The sequence below is a fragment of the Hirundo rustica genome, chromosome 9, assembly GCF_015227805.2.
Source record: "Hirundo rustica isolate bHirRus1 chromosome 9, bHirRus1.pri.v3, whole genome shotgun sequence".
Classification (NCBI taxonomy): Eukaryota; Metazoa; Chordata; class Aves; order Passeriformes; family Hirundinidae; genus Hirundo; species Hirundo rustica.
In genome coordinates, this window is record NC_053458.1 from 14,905,665 (window position 1) to 14,924,280 (window position 18,616).

Below are 18,616 nucleotides of genomic sequence, written 5' to 3' on the forward strand. Positions count from 1 at the left end.
GGCATGTTTAGCAACTGATGATCTCTGTATTGTGTTTTAAAAGCATTAATATTTAGTTTTCTTTTTAAGTCCTGGCAGTGAAGCAGAAGGTTCTTATTAAGTGTAATGCAAGACAATACTGTATTTCAAAATAGTCATATTGATTGCAACAGCTGATATTACTTTGCCCTTAAACAAAGGGAGCAGTTTATTTTCCTACTAATTTGGTGTTATATACCTTAATCTTTGCAATTTGAGTTTCTTTCATCTCTGAATGATATAAACAATGCCAAGACAGTTCATTACAGCTTATAATGGGAAAGTTTAATACATTTTTGGCCTGTGATACAGTAATCAGTTCTGACAAACCTGTGAAGCTCTGTAGCACTTCAATGGCTTCTGCTGATTTTTGGCCAAATGAGAATTCAAACCTGAGAAGTCTTAATTTAATTTTTAACTGTAAGTGAAATGTGTGTGTGGTCTTCCGTGGGTTTATTGGTTTTGATCCTATATTGTGTGCCTAAGAACAAAAACATAGGCATAAATAAGATTATCTGATATGTAAGGGACACAAAAAGATACGGATTAAAATAGGTTGCTGTTTCATAGGCATTACATGAATGCCTCTGCTTTTTTCAGTGATTTGATGTTGGCTAATGGAAAATGTTAAGCATATTTCCTTCTTTTCTTTTTATATAAGTTTCTGACAGGAAATCTGTAGCTAAATATCAGTTTATGCTTTCCATCTGCTCATGTATAATAGTGTCTTATAATGCAGTCCAGATTGCTGCCCAATGGAAATGTCCTATAGCAGGAGATAGGCTTTCAAGTGATTGTTATACATACTAATTATTTTCTCAAATTAGTACTTTATATAATTTTGAAGACATGGAACTCATTTTAAGGACAGCTTCCTTGATGCAAAAAATCCCACTAATTAGCAAAGAGAGTGCCTCATCTTTCTAGTGACAGTATTTTTTAAAATAAAGGTTTGCATAGTTGTACTACTATGGTAAAAGAAGAAAATAAAATGCATCCTTAGATTGAGGTAAACAACAGAAACAGGGAAATTGCTGAAATATTTCTTAGTCGCAAACTTCTGTGATCTCTGCAGTGTGTTTCTCAGCTAGTGAGAACTACATTAAAGAGCATTTATTGTAACAGATATAATTTTAATTCTGAGAACTCAGGTGATTTAGACTAATTGATAAAACTTTTAAAACTCTAGCTTTTGAAAGATGTGTTCCAGAGTACCTTTTACAGTGAAGATTTCTACCCTTCCCAGCTGGGAAGAAGGACATGGTAATGGGAACCATGTGTTCCTGTATGGTGTGAAAACAAGACAGCAAATCAAAAAACTTTACCTGTGTTATTCATGCTCTTCATCACATCAGTCTTGATTTTTGCACAACTGACTGTAAATCATTGCAGGAGAGTTGGACTAAATGACCTTTAAAGGCCCTTCCAACCCAAACTATTCTGTGATAAATGGTAAATTATTGTTGCTTTTCTTTATAAACTTTGCAATCAAGTTACCTTAAAATACCTGTACTGCCTGAGCGTTTCCTGCTTTCACCTGTAATGATATTCTGAATAAAAAAATTAACATGCCTAATCATTTTAATATTTATCAGTGTGGGACTACTTTAAGGACAGCTGTATTGTATGTTAAATGAGCCAGGATGCTGTCTGTGACTTCCAAATGTCCTGAGAAGGTTCCAAACCTTCTCAGAGGCAGAACTGTGCTCAGCCTAGTGAGGTTTAGCTTTGTAAAAGCCTAGATAATTATTATCAAGAGCTCTCACTTCCTGAAAAAAAACGTGTTCGATATCCACAGTGAATTTCCTTTCACCATGACAGTTTGTTGCAGTTGTTTTAGTGGTGTGAATGTGAATTTCTATGGGTTTTTGCAGCTCAGTGGTTAACAATTCTGTTCTCAATGGGTAAGCCAATTTCCTATGGTTTGCCTCCTGTGGCTGTGTGCTTTGCACGGGGTGACCCTTCACAGAGGAGCTGGGAGTACTCCATCTCAAGTTCAGAAGTTGGAACTAGTCACGTCTGTAGTCATGAGGGAGTGTGTCTCTATCATTTTGGAAAATTAAAGCTATTGGATTCAACTGCATTTTTGATGAATATACTGGATGAGTTCGTATCTGGGCTGAAAGCAGGGATTGTTCTCAAATGCTTATATCCACAACAGATGTGCAGAGACAGCCAGTCTGACTCCCACGGCTCAGCTGGCCAGACAGCGCCGTTCAACTCGTGTCAATTAGCCCAGTGCAGTCCCAGCGCAGCGCTCGGCAGCCTCCCTCCCGTGACAGAGACAGCGGCCGTGTTCTCGTGCACAGTCACCTTTTCCTCCTTGGAGAGGAGCGGCGTGAAACGCCTTTGCTCCTGCGGTGTTGAGAGCATGATTTAAAAACAAAACCTCACAATACCCAAACCGACTCCTTTTCCCCCTCTGGGCAGCTGGAAGGCATGAAAGCAGAACGGTGCTTTTTCGTTCAACAAGAAATGTTATATTTTGAAATAAAACTTGCTCTGTACAATTGTAAATACAGTTTTTAGAAGTCAGTATATTACAGAAATTGTACCCCAGCTGAAGAACAGGTTAAAATGGTTCATGGAGCATTGATTACTGAAGTTCCAAGTACTTTTTAAGTGCCCCATGTAAAGTCAAGTGAAATTTCTACTACCTGTTGTAGTTGCAGTCTTGTGACATTGACTACAGAGAGGGGCCTTTTCCATAGCCTTTGGAATAAATGGCTGCTACTTTAACCAAATTACCAGTGGGGTAATATGCTCACATTTGGGAACACAAAAGGGAGGGCAGAATAAACTCTTGAAAATTTGACATTGTTTTGCTGAAAAAACGGCTCTACATATGCCATGGTACAGCCCTGTATCTTGCTTGAGAGTTCTCTTATCTTCTCAGTTGGACATAGGCTAGTAATGTACAGATGTGAAGTCCTGATCTACAACAATTTAAATACGGGATTTCCTTTTGATGAAAAGTGACCCATTTTCTCATTGATAGTGTGACGTATGAAACATAGTGAAAATTTTTACCCTGAGTCAGTTTTAATCCTGCATGTCGATTTCAGCCCAAGATATCTTTGCCTTCCTGAGAAGATGGGTTAGTATGAACTAGGTGTCAGAAGAGGTGTGAAAATATTTTGAGGTGGCTGTTTGGAAACTAAGAGAAGTTACTTTAATCTAGGAATGTAGAAATAATACTTCAGAAATTATTTTGATATGAGCAAGGGAGGTTGGTGTTTACAACTTACATACAGCCATAGGGTTTCTGCCTTTTTAAGGATAAACTGTGAATTGGAAAAGAAGATAAAAATGATGAAGTAGACATAGAACAGTAATTGAAGAGTTGGAGGATGAGAGTATGCACATTTTCAGCGTTTACTCATCATGGAGCTTCCTTTGCACCATGTCACATTGTAGAGGACTATTGCCTCTTGACTTTGTCTTTTCTCCCCAAGCTTGTGTATGAATTGTTCCTACCATATGATGTCTTCTGAGTACTGTTGTCACATGGGTAGTTCCCTCTTTAACCACTGCAATTAAATTTGCCAAGTATCACGAGTCAAAGTTCAATTTATTTTATTGCCATTTATTTGTTTTTAAACTTTATTTTATGTTATTTTATTCCTTATGTAACAATGTAGCCAGAGAGTCTGTATCATGACAAAGAAGTCCTGTTCAAGTTTCCCTCTGCTCACTCAGTCTGAAGAGCAACTTCCCTATTTAACACGTATCCAGAAGGTGATGTGTCATCAGAATTTACCAGTGGTATTTTTTGCTTTGAAGTATCCCACATAAATAATGCATTTCTTACAAAAAACTGTATCAATCAGTATATCCTCCCACAGTAGTTTATGGTAGTGTTTTTGTAGCCCCTCCCCCTAGTAATGGCTTGGATTAAAATATCTTTCTGATTTAAAATTCTGAAGTAGTAACTTCCATTTCATATAGCAGAAGGGAAGACGTGTGGTTTTTTGGGTTTTTTGTACATGCTTTATTTGAATTACCAACGAATATAGATAGATAGATATATCCCTACATGGTTGCAGCTTGTTAACATAAAAATGAACTTTTCAACCTTACTATTCATATATGGGAAAATAGCAGCTGAGGCTTATGGAATTTGAGGATGGAGACTTAATGCAACAGCAAGGGAAATTTAAGTTGTATATATGGAAACCATCAATGGTCACTGGAGACTTAAACCAAAAGCACCTCAGGAGAATTTGGGTTCATGAATGGAGATGTGAAGAACAGAGGGGAAATGTTTTAGATTAATTCAGTAGTTTTCACATTGGCATAGAAAGGAAGTGCTATGGCTGGACAGGTTCTCTGGGGAAAGCTGAGTTCAGACCAATACCTGCACCTCTGGTGAAGGCACAGACTTCTCAATGTCGCAGCATCTTTGGGAACTTGGGCTGTGAAGTTTCCACAAACCTTTTCTTCAAAACAGAGTTTTAGCATTGCTATTCACGGCTGTGCTGACCATGTAATATTTCTTTAAAATCAGGTTAAAATATCGTCAGTGCTTGGTATTGACAGTTCAAAACACTTCCACTCTCAATCGCAGCAAAAGGATTATTGCCTTATAGAGCTCTGCAGGTTTCAGCCTTATTAGAAATGGGTTAATGCTGGATTTTAGCCTATTGACTATTGTTGGAAGCAGATTACTTTGCTTGTATAAAATAAAATCTGACAACTGAAAAAGTCTTAAAGTCTGCAGAAGTAAATCTGACCAAGTATGTGGGTGTTCCTAGTGTTTGGTTTAGGGCGGTTTTGTTTTTTCTCAAGACCAGACAACTCTTTGCATACTGTGCAATTCTGACTGCTAACAAAACAGTAAATCATGTCATAAAATTAGTACTTTAATGAATTTGAAATACCAAAAGAGAATCTTGATTCCTCTTTTTCTCTGGACTTACTGGGGGAATTCTTTTTGACTTTTATTTCATTTTATTTTATTGCCTTACCTAGTATAACATTCTGCAGTTCTGACTTTTAGTAAGTTCAGCGATGGTATATCTTCTGATAATGAATATTTATGCTGTGTTGTGGTCAGGAAGCGTTGGTAGAGATTGATTAATAGAGATCTGTTGTATCCCTTACTGCTGTGAGACCAAAGTATTGAACAAGGGGCTGGAAATGTTTTTACGTTTTTGTAACAGCTACCTGAGATGCAGTTGAAGGAATTGTTTGCCCTTCTGTTCAGGACAAATTTTCATCAAATAGCCTTTCTTGTTCAAAAAAAAGATTTGGGAGAAGACTAGAATATTTCTCATGCATGTAGAAGAAGAATTCTTTTTAATTAAAAATCTTAATCCAATCTAAATCAGGATTAGCACCAAGAGGCTTTCAATGAGCCAGCTGGCTCTCCTACCAGAGGGAAGTTTTTTGTACAAAACCACCTTACTGTACACATCACTAGCTTTGACTGTTTCTGTGTCTACCAAGCACAAGGAGCTCCATATCACACTGACATGAAATAAGGTCAAGCTCTTGCATGTGTAACTTTGATTTTGCTAATCAATGTCTGCTGCAAAGAGATTTGTAGTAGTGATGTTGATATGCAAGTACTTGAAATATGATTGCTACTGTTTCTTAGCATGGAGAAGATGGTTGTGGAAGGTTTGCATTAGCGGCTAGTTGTGTCACAAATGTTCTATAATGCATGGTTTCAAACTCGTATTGAGGATTTCATGTGGGCTTCTCTCATGAAAGTCCAGCTGAACTTCCATAGTAGGGCCAGGGAGGGCACATATTGAGGGGACTTCTTTGTAATGTTCCCTCTGTGGACTCACTGTGCCTCTGCTCCTCCAAATCCTCTGAAAGTCAAAGGGCAAGGGCTCCCCTTAAAGCAGGTGATTATTTTATTCATAAAGGAACCAGGTTGATACTGCCTGCATTCCTAGGTCTGCCTGAGAATAGCTTGGACTGAGGCGTGAAGAGGGGAAGGATACAGCAAGAAGAGTTTTCCAGAGATAATTCAAAAGTTTTAATTTTGTGTTTGTTGTAATTCTGGCATTTAATTTAAAATAGGGGGGCTTTTGTACTTTAACTTACTTAAAATGGCTTTGATGTTCCTGAAATATAATTTTTAAGTGGTCTATATGTTGTTAGAGCTTATCTTTATTCATGCTTATCTTTTTGATCTTCGTTGCAGATGAGGTCTTTAGGCTACAAACCTTAGATTGGAAAAAAAGATAAAGCAGTATTTTTTATATATGTTGATATTTTAGCTACATGAAGTAGCAAATATCTTGATTAACAATTCACATTTTTGAGGGGAAAATGAAACTTACTTTTGATTAATATATAAAGCAACCAGGGTATAAAATTAAATTGAAGTTCTTAAATGAAGCTAAGACCAAGATAAATGGTTTCCATAAAGAAAATAAAAAATATAATCAAGAGCTTATCTAATCAGTATTTTGCAAATGAAATTAATATTAATTCTGTAATGACTTAACAACCGTGGGGCTCATGCAGCACGCAGGCTTATTTCTGTTTTTTTAAAAACTTCTTTCAAAACTTCTGTTTTACACGAACTCCTATAATAACATTAAGGTTAGAAATCATGTTTATCACTGTAAATGCTTAATCTATACATAGCCAATGTCAATTAAGCAAATATCACGCTTTATTTGTTGGTGCTACACAGAGTTCTTGTAGGGTTATTCTTGGTACTCTAACTTCCTAAGGTTCCTAGTAAAATATTTAGCTCTTCTACCTTAACCACGTCAGCTGCCGTACTGATCAGACTGCAGTGCTGTTTGCTGTCTTCCTTTTTTTGGCTGTTAGACCAGATGGCAATAGCTTGTTTTCCAGATTAGGTTAGTTTAGCCAAGAAGTGTGAAGACAAGCTGGGATATGGTGCAATATGTTGCAAATAACAGTATATCTTAGCAATTAGTTTTATTAAACCTGATGATGACTTACTAGAATACAGCGTTGTCCTTACATATAGGTCTTTCAATGATTTTAACAGATAGTTTAGTGATTCTTTTTGCTTTTTTGCTAGTCAATACCCTTTTAAAAAAGTAAATGATTGTGTGGCTGCAGAAAGCTCATGCAATAATATAAATAACAAATATGTATAAATAAAGCACCAGTCTCCAAGCTGCCTTACTAAATAGAGTCAGAGTCAGACACTCTATATTGATCTTGCTTTTCTTCACTATTTCAGCGGGGTTTTTTGTGAAGGAGTGACGTGCGTATTTGTATAGTGGAATGCTTGTGGCAACTGTATGTGTGTAGGAAACAGTTCCTTTGACTTTTCTTGCTAACACTGGAGACCTGCATTAAGATATTAAGGCACTATGAATAAGAGCAAACCCTACTGTTATGTGCTCAGCTGAGGTTTATTATTTAGAGAACAAATCCCTGGTTTGCAACTTTTTTTTCTTTGCTCTTATCATAGTCACAATTCTTCATAACAGTTTACTGACAGTTTTGGTGTTCTGAAAAGCCACAAACCTTTTCCTTGTATGATTACATCCTTCTCTTTACAGCAGTTTATTTGTCCTAACAAAGCAAGAAATTGCAAATGACTGGAAGAAAACAAAGATGAATGGTGACTGTTGTATTTGGTCTCATGCTAATTCATCAACTTGAAGTCAATACTTGGGTTAAGCAAAACAGATAAGTCTGAAGTTGGAAAGCTTATGGAACTGCTTGACATACGCTTATTTTTAAATATACTAATACATCATGGTGTCTAACCATTCTGCTTCTGTAAAATAAAAACTTTATAGTTAGCATTATGTGGAGTATTCAGGAGTCAGAGCAGTGATGCTGTAGTTAGAGCTGAAGATGTGTTTTAAGTATGCACCTTTTGTTTTAACCCATTTACAAATATTTGAAAATTCGTATTTGGTGGAATTAAGTCTTATTTTTTTCTGTTTTATTGGATGCTGTTGTACCAACGTGTTTCCTATGAGCCATATTATTTCTGTGAATAACCATGCTTATTGGTTATAACCTAAACTTTAATTTATATATGCAATTCATCTGATATCTAACTTCCCTGGGATTTTGTCTAGTTTCACCATTCCTGGGAGAATTTGAGATGTAGGCCCTTACCTGTCCTACATATCACTAAGGGAGAGGTTGACTTAATAGTACATGCGTGGTATTCCTGGTCTTAAATCCAAAAAGAGCCACAACATAGTCTTTATTTAAGATATTTTGCGCAGTGCAATGCTGGAAGAAAAATATATAAGGCTGTATGTTAACTGTAGTCTTAAGAAAAAAAAAATAAAGCAAGTATTTGGCTGGACCCTAATCTCTCGTCCTTAAAAAATTTGCAGAAAAATGAAAAATGCAGGTTCTGATGTTCAAACCAGGTTGGATGTACATGTGGGATGGTGATTTCGTTGTAAAGAGTAAACCTTCTGTCTTTTAGTTTAAAATCAAAGCCTTAACAGTATTATTCAATAATCAGCATGCTTTTACTTACATGTTCAAAATAAAGTCCTGGGAAAAATGCTGTCTTGAAATGAAATGAAGTGACAGGTATCAAATGCAATGGAACTGTAGCAGGCTTTTCAGAATTGCTACTTCTAATTTTCAGGCAGCTGCTGCATTAGATTTCAGTTAACAATCTTGGTGCCTGCTTGGTTGTCTGCGCTGGGATTTCTGAGGGGGGTTATTTTTTCTTTTAACTAGTTCCAGTGAGCATTTGTTGGAGTTTAAATTTTGGCGTTTGAAAACAATTATCTTCTGTCTCAACAGTTCTGAAGTGTAGGACAGTCTTTTCCTTCTGTTCTGAAAGTGCATTGACCACTACAAAAGAAAATGTTTTGGCAATATTAGTGACATGTACTTGGTCACTAAACTACTGGGGTTTATTATGAAATACCTTTTATACCTATTTCTTTTCATGCATTACTGGAAAAGAAACAAGCTGGGATAAAATGTCTAAAATTAGTCAGTAGAATTTCTTGCTGCTAAGACAAGAAATTCTTAGAAGGAGAAGAAAAATTGAGGTTTTGACCTGACTGAAAAAAATGTTAAATTACCTTTTGGATATTATTTTGATCTTTGTACTCTGTTTCCATCCTGGTTTGCACTTTGCATGTGATCTTTGCTTGCTATAGGTCAGAGCCGGGTTCAGAGCACATATGTGCTAGGGCTCTCCTGAATTCAAAGACTTTTTAAGGGTAAATGTTAAATTAAAGATTTTAGCGGGTATTTCATAGGCTGATTAAGACAGCTAGACTTGCAAATGAGATGGACAATGTTTTTGTCTAAAATGCAAATAACTAAAATACCTTAACAATTAAGATGTTTTTAATTAGGAAAGTTGTTCTGAACTACACACATAAATATCTAAGAAAAGAAGAAAGCAAAAGGTGATACTCTCTTAACCAGAAAAAGTTATGTGCAGTGCTTTCCACAAGTGTCATTCCCTGAATGGTATCACTGTTAACCAAAATTTCTGGAGCTGTGAAGTGATTGGTGGTAGTGTGTGTGAGGGGCTGAAAATGCAATAGGACCATCTACCCTCTGTCTAAGGGCAGTGAGCTTGGGTACCAGTGTTCTGCATGACTGAAAAAAATTTTATGAAATTGCATTTTTGTTTCTTAGAAATCTTTTTTATTATTTTTGCCCACAAATACATCTTGGTCTTTAATTTGTGAAGTTTCTAGAGAACCCATGGTGGTTCTGCTCTCAGTAGGACTTAAAACTAGAGCTGAATAGAGTTGTTATTTACAAAGGTCTTTGAAAAAGTTGGTATGTTAATATTGATACCTTGCACAAATCTAACTTTTAGGCAATTTTCATTAATTCAATCTAAATTTTTCTTCAAGTTTAATTTGGTACAGTGACACAAGTCCTCCATGGCCATAAACTGTCATAGCACCATTGATTCTTTCTCTTCTCTCCATCCCTGAAGTATTGGTATCTACGTACAGCTGCACTCTGGTTGTAAGTCGTGTGCTGCTAAGCAGCTCCCAGGAGAAGCCACATTTCAGTGATGGATGAAGGCTGTGTGTATATGGTGGGTGTTGAAAATGATTCAGAACATTAGCTTTGCTACAGAATTATGATTCGGTTTTACATTGTTACTCAGTTTCCATCCTTCATCAGAGAAGAATGGAGTCCATAATGAGTAGGTTTGCAGTCCTACTTGGGTTCAGTATTTAGGCAAATCATGTGTTTAACGCAGCTTTTGGGCAGGGAAACAGCTTGAGAGCTGCTCAGTGCCTCAGGCTACCAGCTGCTTGCCTAATTGGCCTGGGGGCACAGTGGAAAGAAAGCTGAGACACCAAGTCAGCTGGCTTCAGTGCTGTTCCCAGCTCGAAGAAACCTGTTTATTGGTTTAACATGGTGTCCAGTGGCGTAGACACACAGCAGCAGCTTGCTCAGGGGTGGTGCTATCAGGACTAGCTGTCCAGTTCCTTCACATCAAGCCAGTGTGACTGAAGTTTGAATGCACGAGTTTTCTTCTGTTGGGTAACACTTGTAGGCTGCTGCGTTAAAACTTATTTTAAGACTGCACCTTTCCTCATCTGAGTGGGAGCTTTCACAATGAAGCATGGCTGGCACATAAGACACATTAAAGGGAGAGCCTAAATAATATCTGTGGATATATATAGAAGGAAAATAGATGTAAAGGACAAAGAACATCATTTGGGAAAGTAGAGCATTTTGCTCTGAATTATTCTCCCAGTTACTTTAACTTGATTTTGACAGCCAGCAAGGCTCTAAATGTGTCTTTCATCAAGAGTGGTAAGTGCTAAGTTAGAGGGTAAAGAAGAATTTCTAATTTTGATAGATTTCTTTGTTCAGAAATCCCAGGAGGTTCTTATGCTTCTGTGAAAAATGTGAGGAATTTGAAATGTTTGGTTTTGTTAATCTTTAAGTTGTTAAAATCCATGACACAGTATTTTCTTTAGGAAGATTTTGTATGCAATTATGCAGTTAACACTTGGATTTGAAGTAAATGCTAATAAGCTTGTTTTACCTAAGACATTTATCTGTTTGAATGTGCAAGGAATGTAGACTAATAACTGCTTATGATCCCAGTCATTTGTTTCTATAATTATTTAAATATTGTTCATTTGGGTGATTTGTTTCTGTAATTATGTAAATATGGTTCAGCTAGGTTTTCAAATATTTTTAATAGTATGTATGGGTCCAGTGCATTCTCAAAGGTGATTTTACTAGTGGAGATACTTGGCCTGTCCATTTCTCTCAAAGTGTTTCTTGTCAATAACTTCTGAGCTTGTTGAGAAACTGCTTTGACTTGAAAGGGCAGTAACCTTGAAGTGATGGCATAAGGATGAAATGTTGCTATTAGTGTTTCTGCTGAAGGAGAAGACATAACCTGCCCATTATACATTATTTTCTGATAGCATGTGACTGGCAAACCAATTTGTTGCTAGCCGTGATATTTTGTGGTTTATTGCAACAAGAGGATGGCTCAAGAAATGTAAGTCATGCCAAGAGGCTGAGTTACAGAAATAGGACGAAGGCAGATTTGGAAGAACATGTAGACGAATAGGTAAGAAAACAAACTTGTTCTACTGTTTACAACGTGGTGGTTTCAGCCAGCTAAGGACCTTCTGCAAGTATTTCATCTGCTGGTGAATAATCAGTTCACTGATCGTATTGGTGCTGCCTGTGTGCAAACTGTCCTTGAAGTTGATGAAAGTTTGCTTGCAGGACAACTGCAAAGAGTTTATCCCAAGGGTATAGCAATTATATTGTGTATTACAGTGAAATTAAACAAGCAATAATAAAAAAGTGCCTTATGCTTTAAAATTATCCTGTATTACAGTTTTATGAAAACCTGTCTTATATTCAAAGGTATCACTTATTTAAATGCTGCATATCTTTTTAAATGGGTGTAGTTATGTAATGTGAAATTTAGAGCGTATGATCTTAACCCTTTTTAAGCATTTGGTTCTTAATAATTCTGCATAGGTGTTTTTCCTTCAACACAAAGTTTAGACAGAGTGCAGTGAGAGCAGTGAGACTGTTGGGCATTTCGTCCACCAGATCTCTGAGAGGAAAGAAACCATCCTGATTTTCGAAAATTTTTTAAAATTATTTTCAGTGAAACCAGTCCAACATTATGTAGACAGGTTCTTGTCATCAGAGTTATATTTGCTGTCATCAAAGAAGATTTTTGGTAAACACAATATATTTAGTAAATGCTCCTCCCTGCCTTTCACATGTAAAATGTTGTTAAAGCACACATGGCATTTTCTGCCATATTTCTAAAAACATATAAGTATTGTTCATTTTTCAGCCATTACAGGGCTTCTACTTCCAAGATTATTTAAATTTTATAGAAGAGCAAATGAAGTAGTTAATCAAATGCCCATTAACTCCTCGAATTCTCTAACTTCTGATTAGATAGGTATTCCAAAGACTGCTTGGTTGCATGTTACCATTACTGGACCTCTTCTCCTCTCCAAATAGTAAATTAACTGACACTTCATTTTACCTTTTTCTTTTTTTTAACTATTGCAAATATTTCAAAAATGTGATTTCAGTGCTTCATCCTAAAGAACAGTTTTTGGTTTAGTTTAAAATTTAAAGCCTCCTTTTTTTTTTCATAATAGGACTGTCATCATACTTCAGGCTTGTGAAGATTCTGCTCCTTACCTGAGTTCTTGCTTTCCCTCTCACCATGGGAAGCTGAAGGTGGTTGCATGCAATAGCCTTTCTGCTAATTGCATCTAATCATGCAGCTTTTATACCTCATGCATGGTCTTTAAAGTGCCCTTATCACACTAATTCTTGAATCATCAAGGTTTAAAATACCTCATTAGAGGAATACTTCTCATCAGTCCTCTTGCAAATCATGTCTCTTTCTCGAAAATGTTTCTCTCTTCCATGTAAAAGAGGAAGCTCTGTGCCAGCCAGTCTCATCAGCCCTGGGGTTCTGTGTAGCCATGATTCAAATCTAGTTCAGATCTACTACTCTGGTGTAGAAAATCCCAATTAAATGTGTTTCATTTCAGCCTCTCTAGGTGGTATTCAGTATCCATTTAGCCTTGGGCAGCCACGTGGTTAACTATATTCCCTACCAAATGCTTCCTCTAATCTGTTACTGGCAGGAAGGGGAGAGTTGCCAGCCCCATTTTTTTGTAGCCGTCTTCAGATATGAAACCTGAATCTGTTGCCTCATCTCTTTCCAAAAGAGGATGCTTGCCAGCATTGATGGGAGAGGTAGCAAATGAGAAAGAGGGAGCAAAAACTGTGATTGATGTAGTGGGGAGCAACAGATGTCATGTAGAAAATTGAGATATACTCAATAAGCATTTCCTACAAACATTTTCATACTGATGTAACTTAGTTATGGGGTGTGAGATATGAGCATATGAGAGTATGAGTGAGTTTAAGCTTTGAAGCATTTCAGACAGATGGAAGTTTGTGGTTTAAGACAATTTACGTGGAATTACAGGGCAGGCTATTCACAGCTTGATGATTCTGCTTTAAAAGAGATTTTATGTTATAATTAAAGAGATTTGGTGAAAGAGAATAGAAGGAGCTGGGCTAAAGAATCAAGGGAAGTAAAGGTCAAGAGCTGCTGCCGCTTTAAAACGCATGTCATCCGTAAAGAGCTGTACCCTGTAAAGAACACAATACAGAGAATTACAGGTTACTCTTGTGATATCAACTTCAGCATACACTGTTGATAAATGCAGATTCCTTTGAATACATTATTAAAGGCAGTATCCCCATAAATGAATGAGAAAAAGTGCTTTGACATCTGTATTATAAATTGTATTAAAGTACATACTTATCTGGAACAGAAAAAAACCTGAGTCTTAATCAGCAGAGGATATTTGATACTCTGCAGCATAAAAAAATAAAAAGCTGTAACATTGTGAGTTTTATTTTCCAAATAAGCTTTTAGCACTTGAAGCAATGTTCAATTACTCTGAGTATTGCCCTTTGTAAAAAAGAAAAGATGGGTTATTTGCGAAGTACTCACTCGGCTAAAATGTGTTGCTCATAGCTTGCCTTTCCATGTTTCTTTCTTTTTTGATGTATTTGTTGTATTTCAGTACTCAGAGATCACTCACCTTAATGTTACCTGTTTTGTAAGCACCTCTTGCTTATATTCTTGTCAAACTTCAAATTAATAAAACTAATTGAATTTTTGCAACCCCATCTATTGTAATGCTTTACTCTTGGGGCTTGTATCAATTGAAATAAAAACCCAGTGGTTTCATCTGAATGACGGTGCTTCTGCACAGTCAGTTGACTATGTTCTCTGGTGTTATGATTTCTACTATTTCTGGAAGACTTATATTCTTCAATTGTTTGATTGATTTCTTCCATTATAATTTTTAACTAGGGGTATTGTAGAAATTATGTGGGATATTTCAGGGATGTCACCATTTTCATAGTGCATTATAGACTTTCCTTTGGAGATGATGACTCTAAAGACAGTGACATCAGTGTGAGTCATAGAGTATGGTCTGTGTTCCTTAAGCATATTGTTTTCTAGGATTTCTGCTCTGTGTTTGACTATCTTTCATTCATTTTTATTGAGGAAGTTTTGTTCAGATATGTCAGAAATACATAATACAGCATTCCCTTTATTGCTGAGGAGTCGCTGCTTTTCATCAGATTGTGTTCTAAGGTTTGAACCTCAGAATTCGTGACATTTACATTGAAATTTTGCATTTCTCTTCCTTAACAGAAAGGGCTATTGCAAGGCACGAAGTGAGAGAGATAGAGCAACGTCATACAGTAGATGGTCCCCGACAAGACGTGACACTGGATGAAGAAGATGATGTGGTGATTATTTACAACAGAGTACCCAAGACTGCCAGCACATCCTTCACAAATATTGCCTATGATCTCTGTGCAAAGAACAAATACCATGTTCTACATATCAATACAACCAAAAATAATCCTGTTATGTCTCTACAAGATCAGGTAAGCTGCTGAATTTGGGATGTCTTTATGAAACAATGGAAGAGCACAGGAAAAAAAGTTTGCTGTTGCAAACTTGGGTGATCTGATCTATTTGGGTTTTTTGTCACATTTTCCAATATAAATGAAATCTAATGTTTTCATATTTTCTTTGTAGAGAATTAATATTGCTTCTTAATAGGTTTAAGTTTTTGCTTGGCTACTGGAGGTGGTGTCTGTTTATTGGACAAAAACAAAGCTAAAAAGGGGCATGACTGGGGCAGAAATGACCTTTGTTGTTATAACTGTTTTGGCTGTGTAATACAACTTGCCTGTCATCTCCATCTGCAGTGAATGCAGTGTTAGGCAATTTGCTCTGGAGCAGTGCAGGCACTGTGCCATGCTGTCAGGGCTAGACTTGTGTCTTTGGTACTGGGACTGCTCAGGTCTCACAGGTGATAAAAAACATACAGAAAAGTGCTTGTAAATAGCTTGCACTGCAAAGGATGGGTCACTTTGCATCCATTAAAAATCCTCACTCAAATCACTGTAGTACCAGACTAGAAACAGCTACTGTATTTAAAAAAGAGTATTTTAAAAAAATCATGAGGGTTCAGTGCCATGTTTTTATTAGGCTGGGGTGAGGAAGTATGTTTATTGGTTTATTTTCTTTAATATTTTCTTAGCTGTCAGGAGTGCACTTGCAGAGAATCTAGGTTTCATGAGTGCACTTGCAGAGAATCCAGGTTAGAGATCTGAAACATCACTGTCATCATCTCTGCCTGTAAAACAAATGTTTCCAACTCTCTCCTGCCGGTTCTATGCTGATCACTAAGTTGATATGCAGCAGAGGCAGGAGCTGCTCTGCATTGCAGCATGTCAGCACTGAGCCTTCCATCTCCTCTAAGTGCATGTCTGCAGGCCAAAGCAGCTCAGCACAGCTGGACTGGGGCAGGGGGAAGCAGGTGCTGAAGGCCCTCCACTTCCAGCCCTGTATGTGCGAGAAAGGTTGAGGTAGGGATCTCCGTGCAGAGGAAATAATGGACTGGGGTGATACTGGAATCGGTTTTGTGATAGTGGGGTTGTGTTACTGTTGAGCATTTCCTTCTGTAAAATTGTTTCTTACATATGAAGGTGATACTGTCATACAATAAGTACTAAAGAACTGTGCACTAAGACCAGAGTGATTTTTCAATAGATTTAATAAGCCTATGTTTGTTAATTAAAAATCATGCTCAAGTCAGTCATACCTAGTGCTGCACTTCCCACCAAATTCTGTTTCTGTCAAGGTGTCTGTCTCTTGAAATGGAGGTCTGTCCTAAAGGATAAGAGAGCTAGTCATTGAATCGGTATCAACTGAAAACAGGTTACCTTAAATTTCTAATTCTGTTTAAACTTAAATAAAATTTGTTCTTTGCTGGCTTAGTTTTATAAAAGAGAAACTCTTCATCTTCTCTATAATAATAATCTGTTGAAAAATGAAAATCTGTCTGTGCTGAGCATGTACACAACACTGTCAGTCCTACCTTCATTTGATACTATGCTCTTGTCCAACGTGGTAAATGATGTGGTTTAATTAGACTCTTGATGCTGTTCTTCTTTGGTGGCCATTAACTGGGAGATGCTGACTGCAAAGAACTTCATATATTGCATAGTTGTTCAAAGATGCAGAAATAATTATTCATCTTTAATACACGGAGATAACAACTTGTTTTGTAAGTCATAGTGCATAATTCTAGAGATGGCAGGGGTGCTGCGTGGTAGCTGATGATGTTTACTCTGTGTGGGCTCGGATTAGCATGACACATTGATATGCCACCTTCACCAGTATAGCTCATTTGGGTGCATTAGGTGCCTATGTGCCAGTAGTAAAATACCTAAACATATCATAGAGACAAATCTGTTCTGTTAGTGATACTGTTTGTTACAGCAAATCTCCCTGAGCAAGGTGAAGATTGCCTTGGACCTGGCAGAAATTTCTAAATTAGTAAGCTTTCTTTTGTGCAGTTTTTCTGCTATACTTTTTCCAAGCTACTGTAATTCTGCAACAGATTTTTAAGTTCTCTGCCCATATGTGAAACCTTTACTTCTTGAATGTAATATGAAAAAAAAGATATTTAAAATCCACTCTAAATATAGTCTGTATCTGATCTGAGATAATCTGATAAGAGTTCCTAACTCCCATTTTAGTTTCAGGTGTAACTTGTCCTAGCAGCCCTCCTTTCCTTTGCAGCATCTCTGGCAGCAGGATCCTGGGGGCTCCCCCTCTTTCCCCAGGTTGGGCCTTTTCTTTGCAGCAAGCTGAGTGCCATGTTGGCTGTACTGCATTTCTGACCTGTGTGGTCTGTAGTAGAAACACTTGCTTTTCTTAATTAAGTCGGAGAAGTTGTTTGGTTGAGTTTTATTTGCTGCTTGCATGTTTCAGCAGTGACACTTTGTCCTACAAGAATGCCTGTGTTATGGCTATCAGGATGGCTGACCGGCCACACAAACTTTATTGGTTTTGTTAATCGGTGAAGATTTCATCTAAAATATTTAACATTAAATTACTGTTCTGCATTACAGCATGTATTCTTGATATACTTTTTAAAAAGTGAGTTTGAGAACATTCTCTATACTGTTATGAATGCAGCAATTATCCAGTGTTTCAATCCCTCAGCTTGCTGTTTTCTATTTCTTGGATTTTTTCTCCTTCAGTTTCTCTCTCAATTTTTCTCAAAAGAGCAACATGAAAATATATTATCTTGCTTCCAAGTGCATTCTAAAACATTTGTCTCCCAGTGGACAGCACAGTCAAAGTGGCTTTAGTGGTACTTATTTCCTCTGCTAGTGCAGGTTTCAGTGGCTCTCAGAAGTGGAACAAGTGAAAAGGCTGCAGCAGCTCTGTTAGAAGTGGAACTACTGTCACGTGCTCGTGAACATTTAAGAATTTTTCTTTTGGTGTTAGATCGTCTACTTAGTATGAGTGCTGCATGTGTGCCAATTGTATTTTTCCTTCCTCTGAGAACGAACTCTTAGTGCAAGGCAGGTATCCTGGCTGTGCTGTGGCTGAACTGGTGAACTCAATCTTTTCACCATCTCACAAAATTGCTTCTCAACTGTCCTTGCCTTGAGCTTGCTTGTGGTTGTTGATGACATGCAGCCAAAGGTGTGCTGCTTTCCTGTTTCCAGCATTCCTGACCCTCTGATTCAGAGCTAACTCAGATACATTCTTGCACACTAACACACACACACACACTCTTGCACACTCAGACACACAAGCAGTCACATGTGCACACCCCATCAGATACACTCAGACACACACATGCACATGTGCACCCACACACGCATGTGTGTGTGCATGTGTCTGCATACGTGTGCATGTGTGCAAGATTGTGAGTGTAACTCTGAGTGTGTCTGAGTGTGCATGGGTCATGTGAGTGTGGTCACACTGTAGAGCAGAGGGACTGATGGTTGCAGTTAATGGACAGAGATAAGAACTTGCAGCATCACTTTAATTTGCACACATGGCTTTTTCTCAGGCCAGGTATGCTGGTTGGGTTTTTCCTCCTTTTGGCTCACTGGGACTTGTTTTAAATTCCTTCTGTCCTAGAAACTGAGTGTGTTTAACTTTCCTTTCAGGACATCTTATGCCCCTAGAGTACATTTGATCTGGCTTTATAATTCAGTGAACCTCAGCTGATTTCCCACTTACTAAAGGCTGTGAAGCAACTTTGTAGCT

The 18,616-nt window shown here is 37.4% G+C and overlaps 1 protein-coding gene across 2 annotated transcripts in view; it reads left to right on the plus strand.

Annotated features, from left to right (window-relative positions):
- The window catches only part of HS2ST1 (heparan sulfate 2-O-sulfotransferase 1), a 79,541-nt gene that overhangs the window by 43,963 nt on the left and 16,962 nt on the right, over positions 1-18,616 (plus strand). For both annotated transcript variants that reach the window (XR_005702208.2, XM_040073234.2), the window contains exon 2: positions 14,681-14,919. Coding sequence is in view for 1 of the 2 variants with exons in the window: in XM_040073234.2 (XP_039929168.1) it covers positions 14,681-14,919 (239 nt within the window). In the remaining variant the exon portion in view is untranslated. The remainder of the gene's footprint in view (positions 1-14,680; positions 14,920-18,616) is intronic.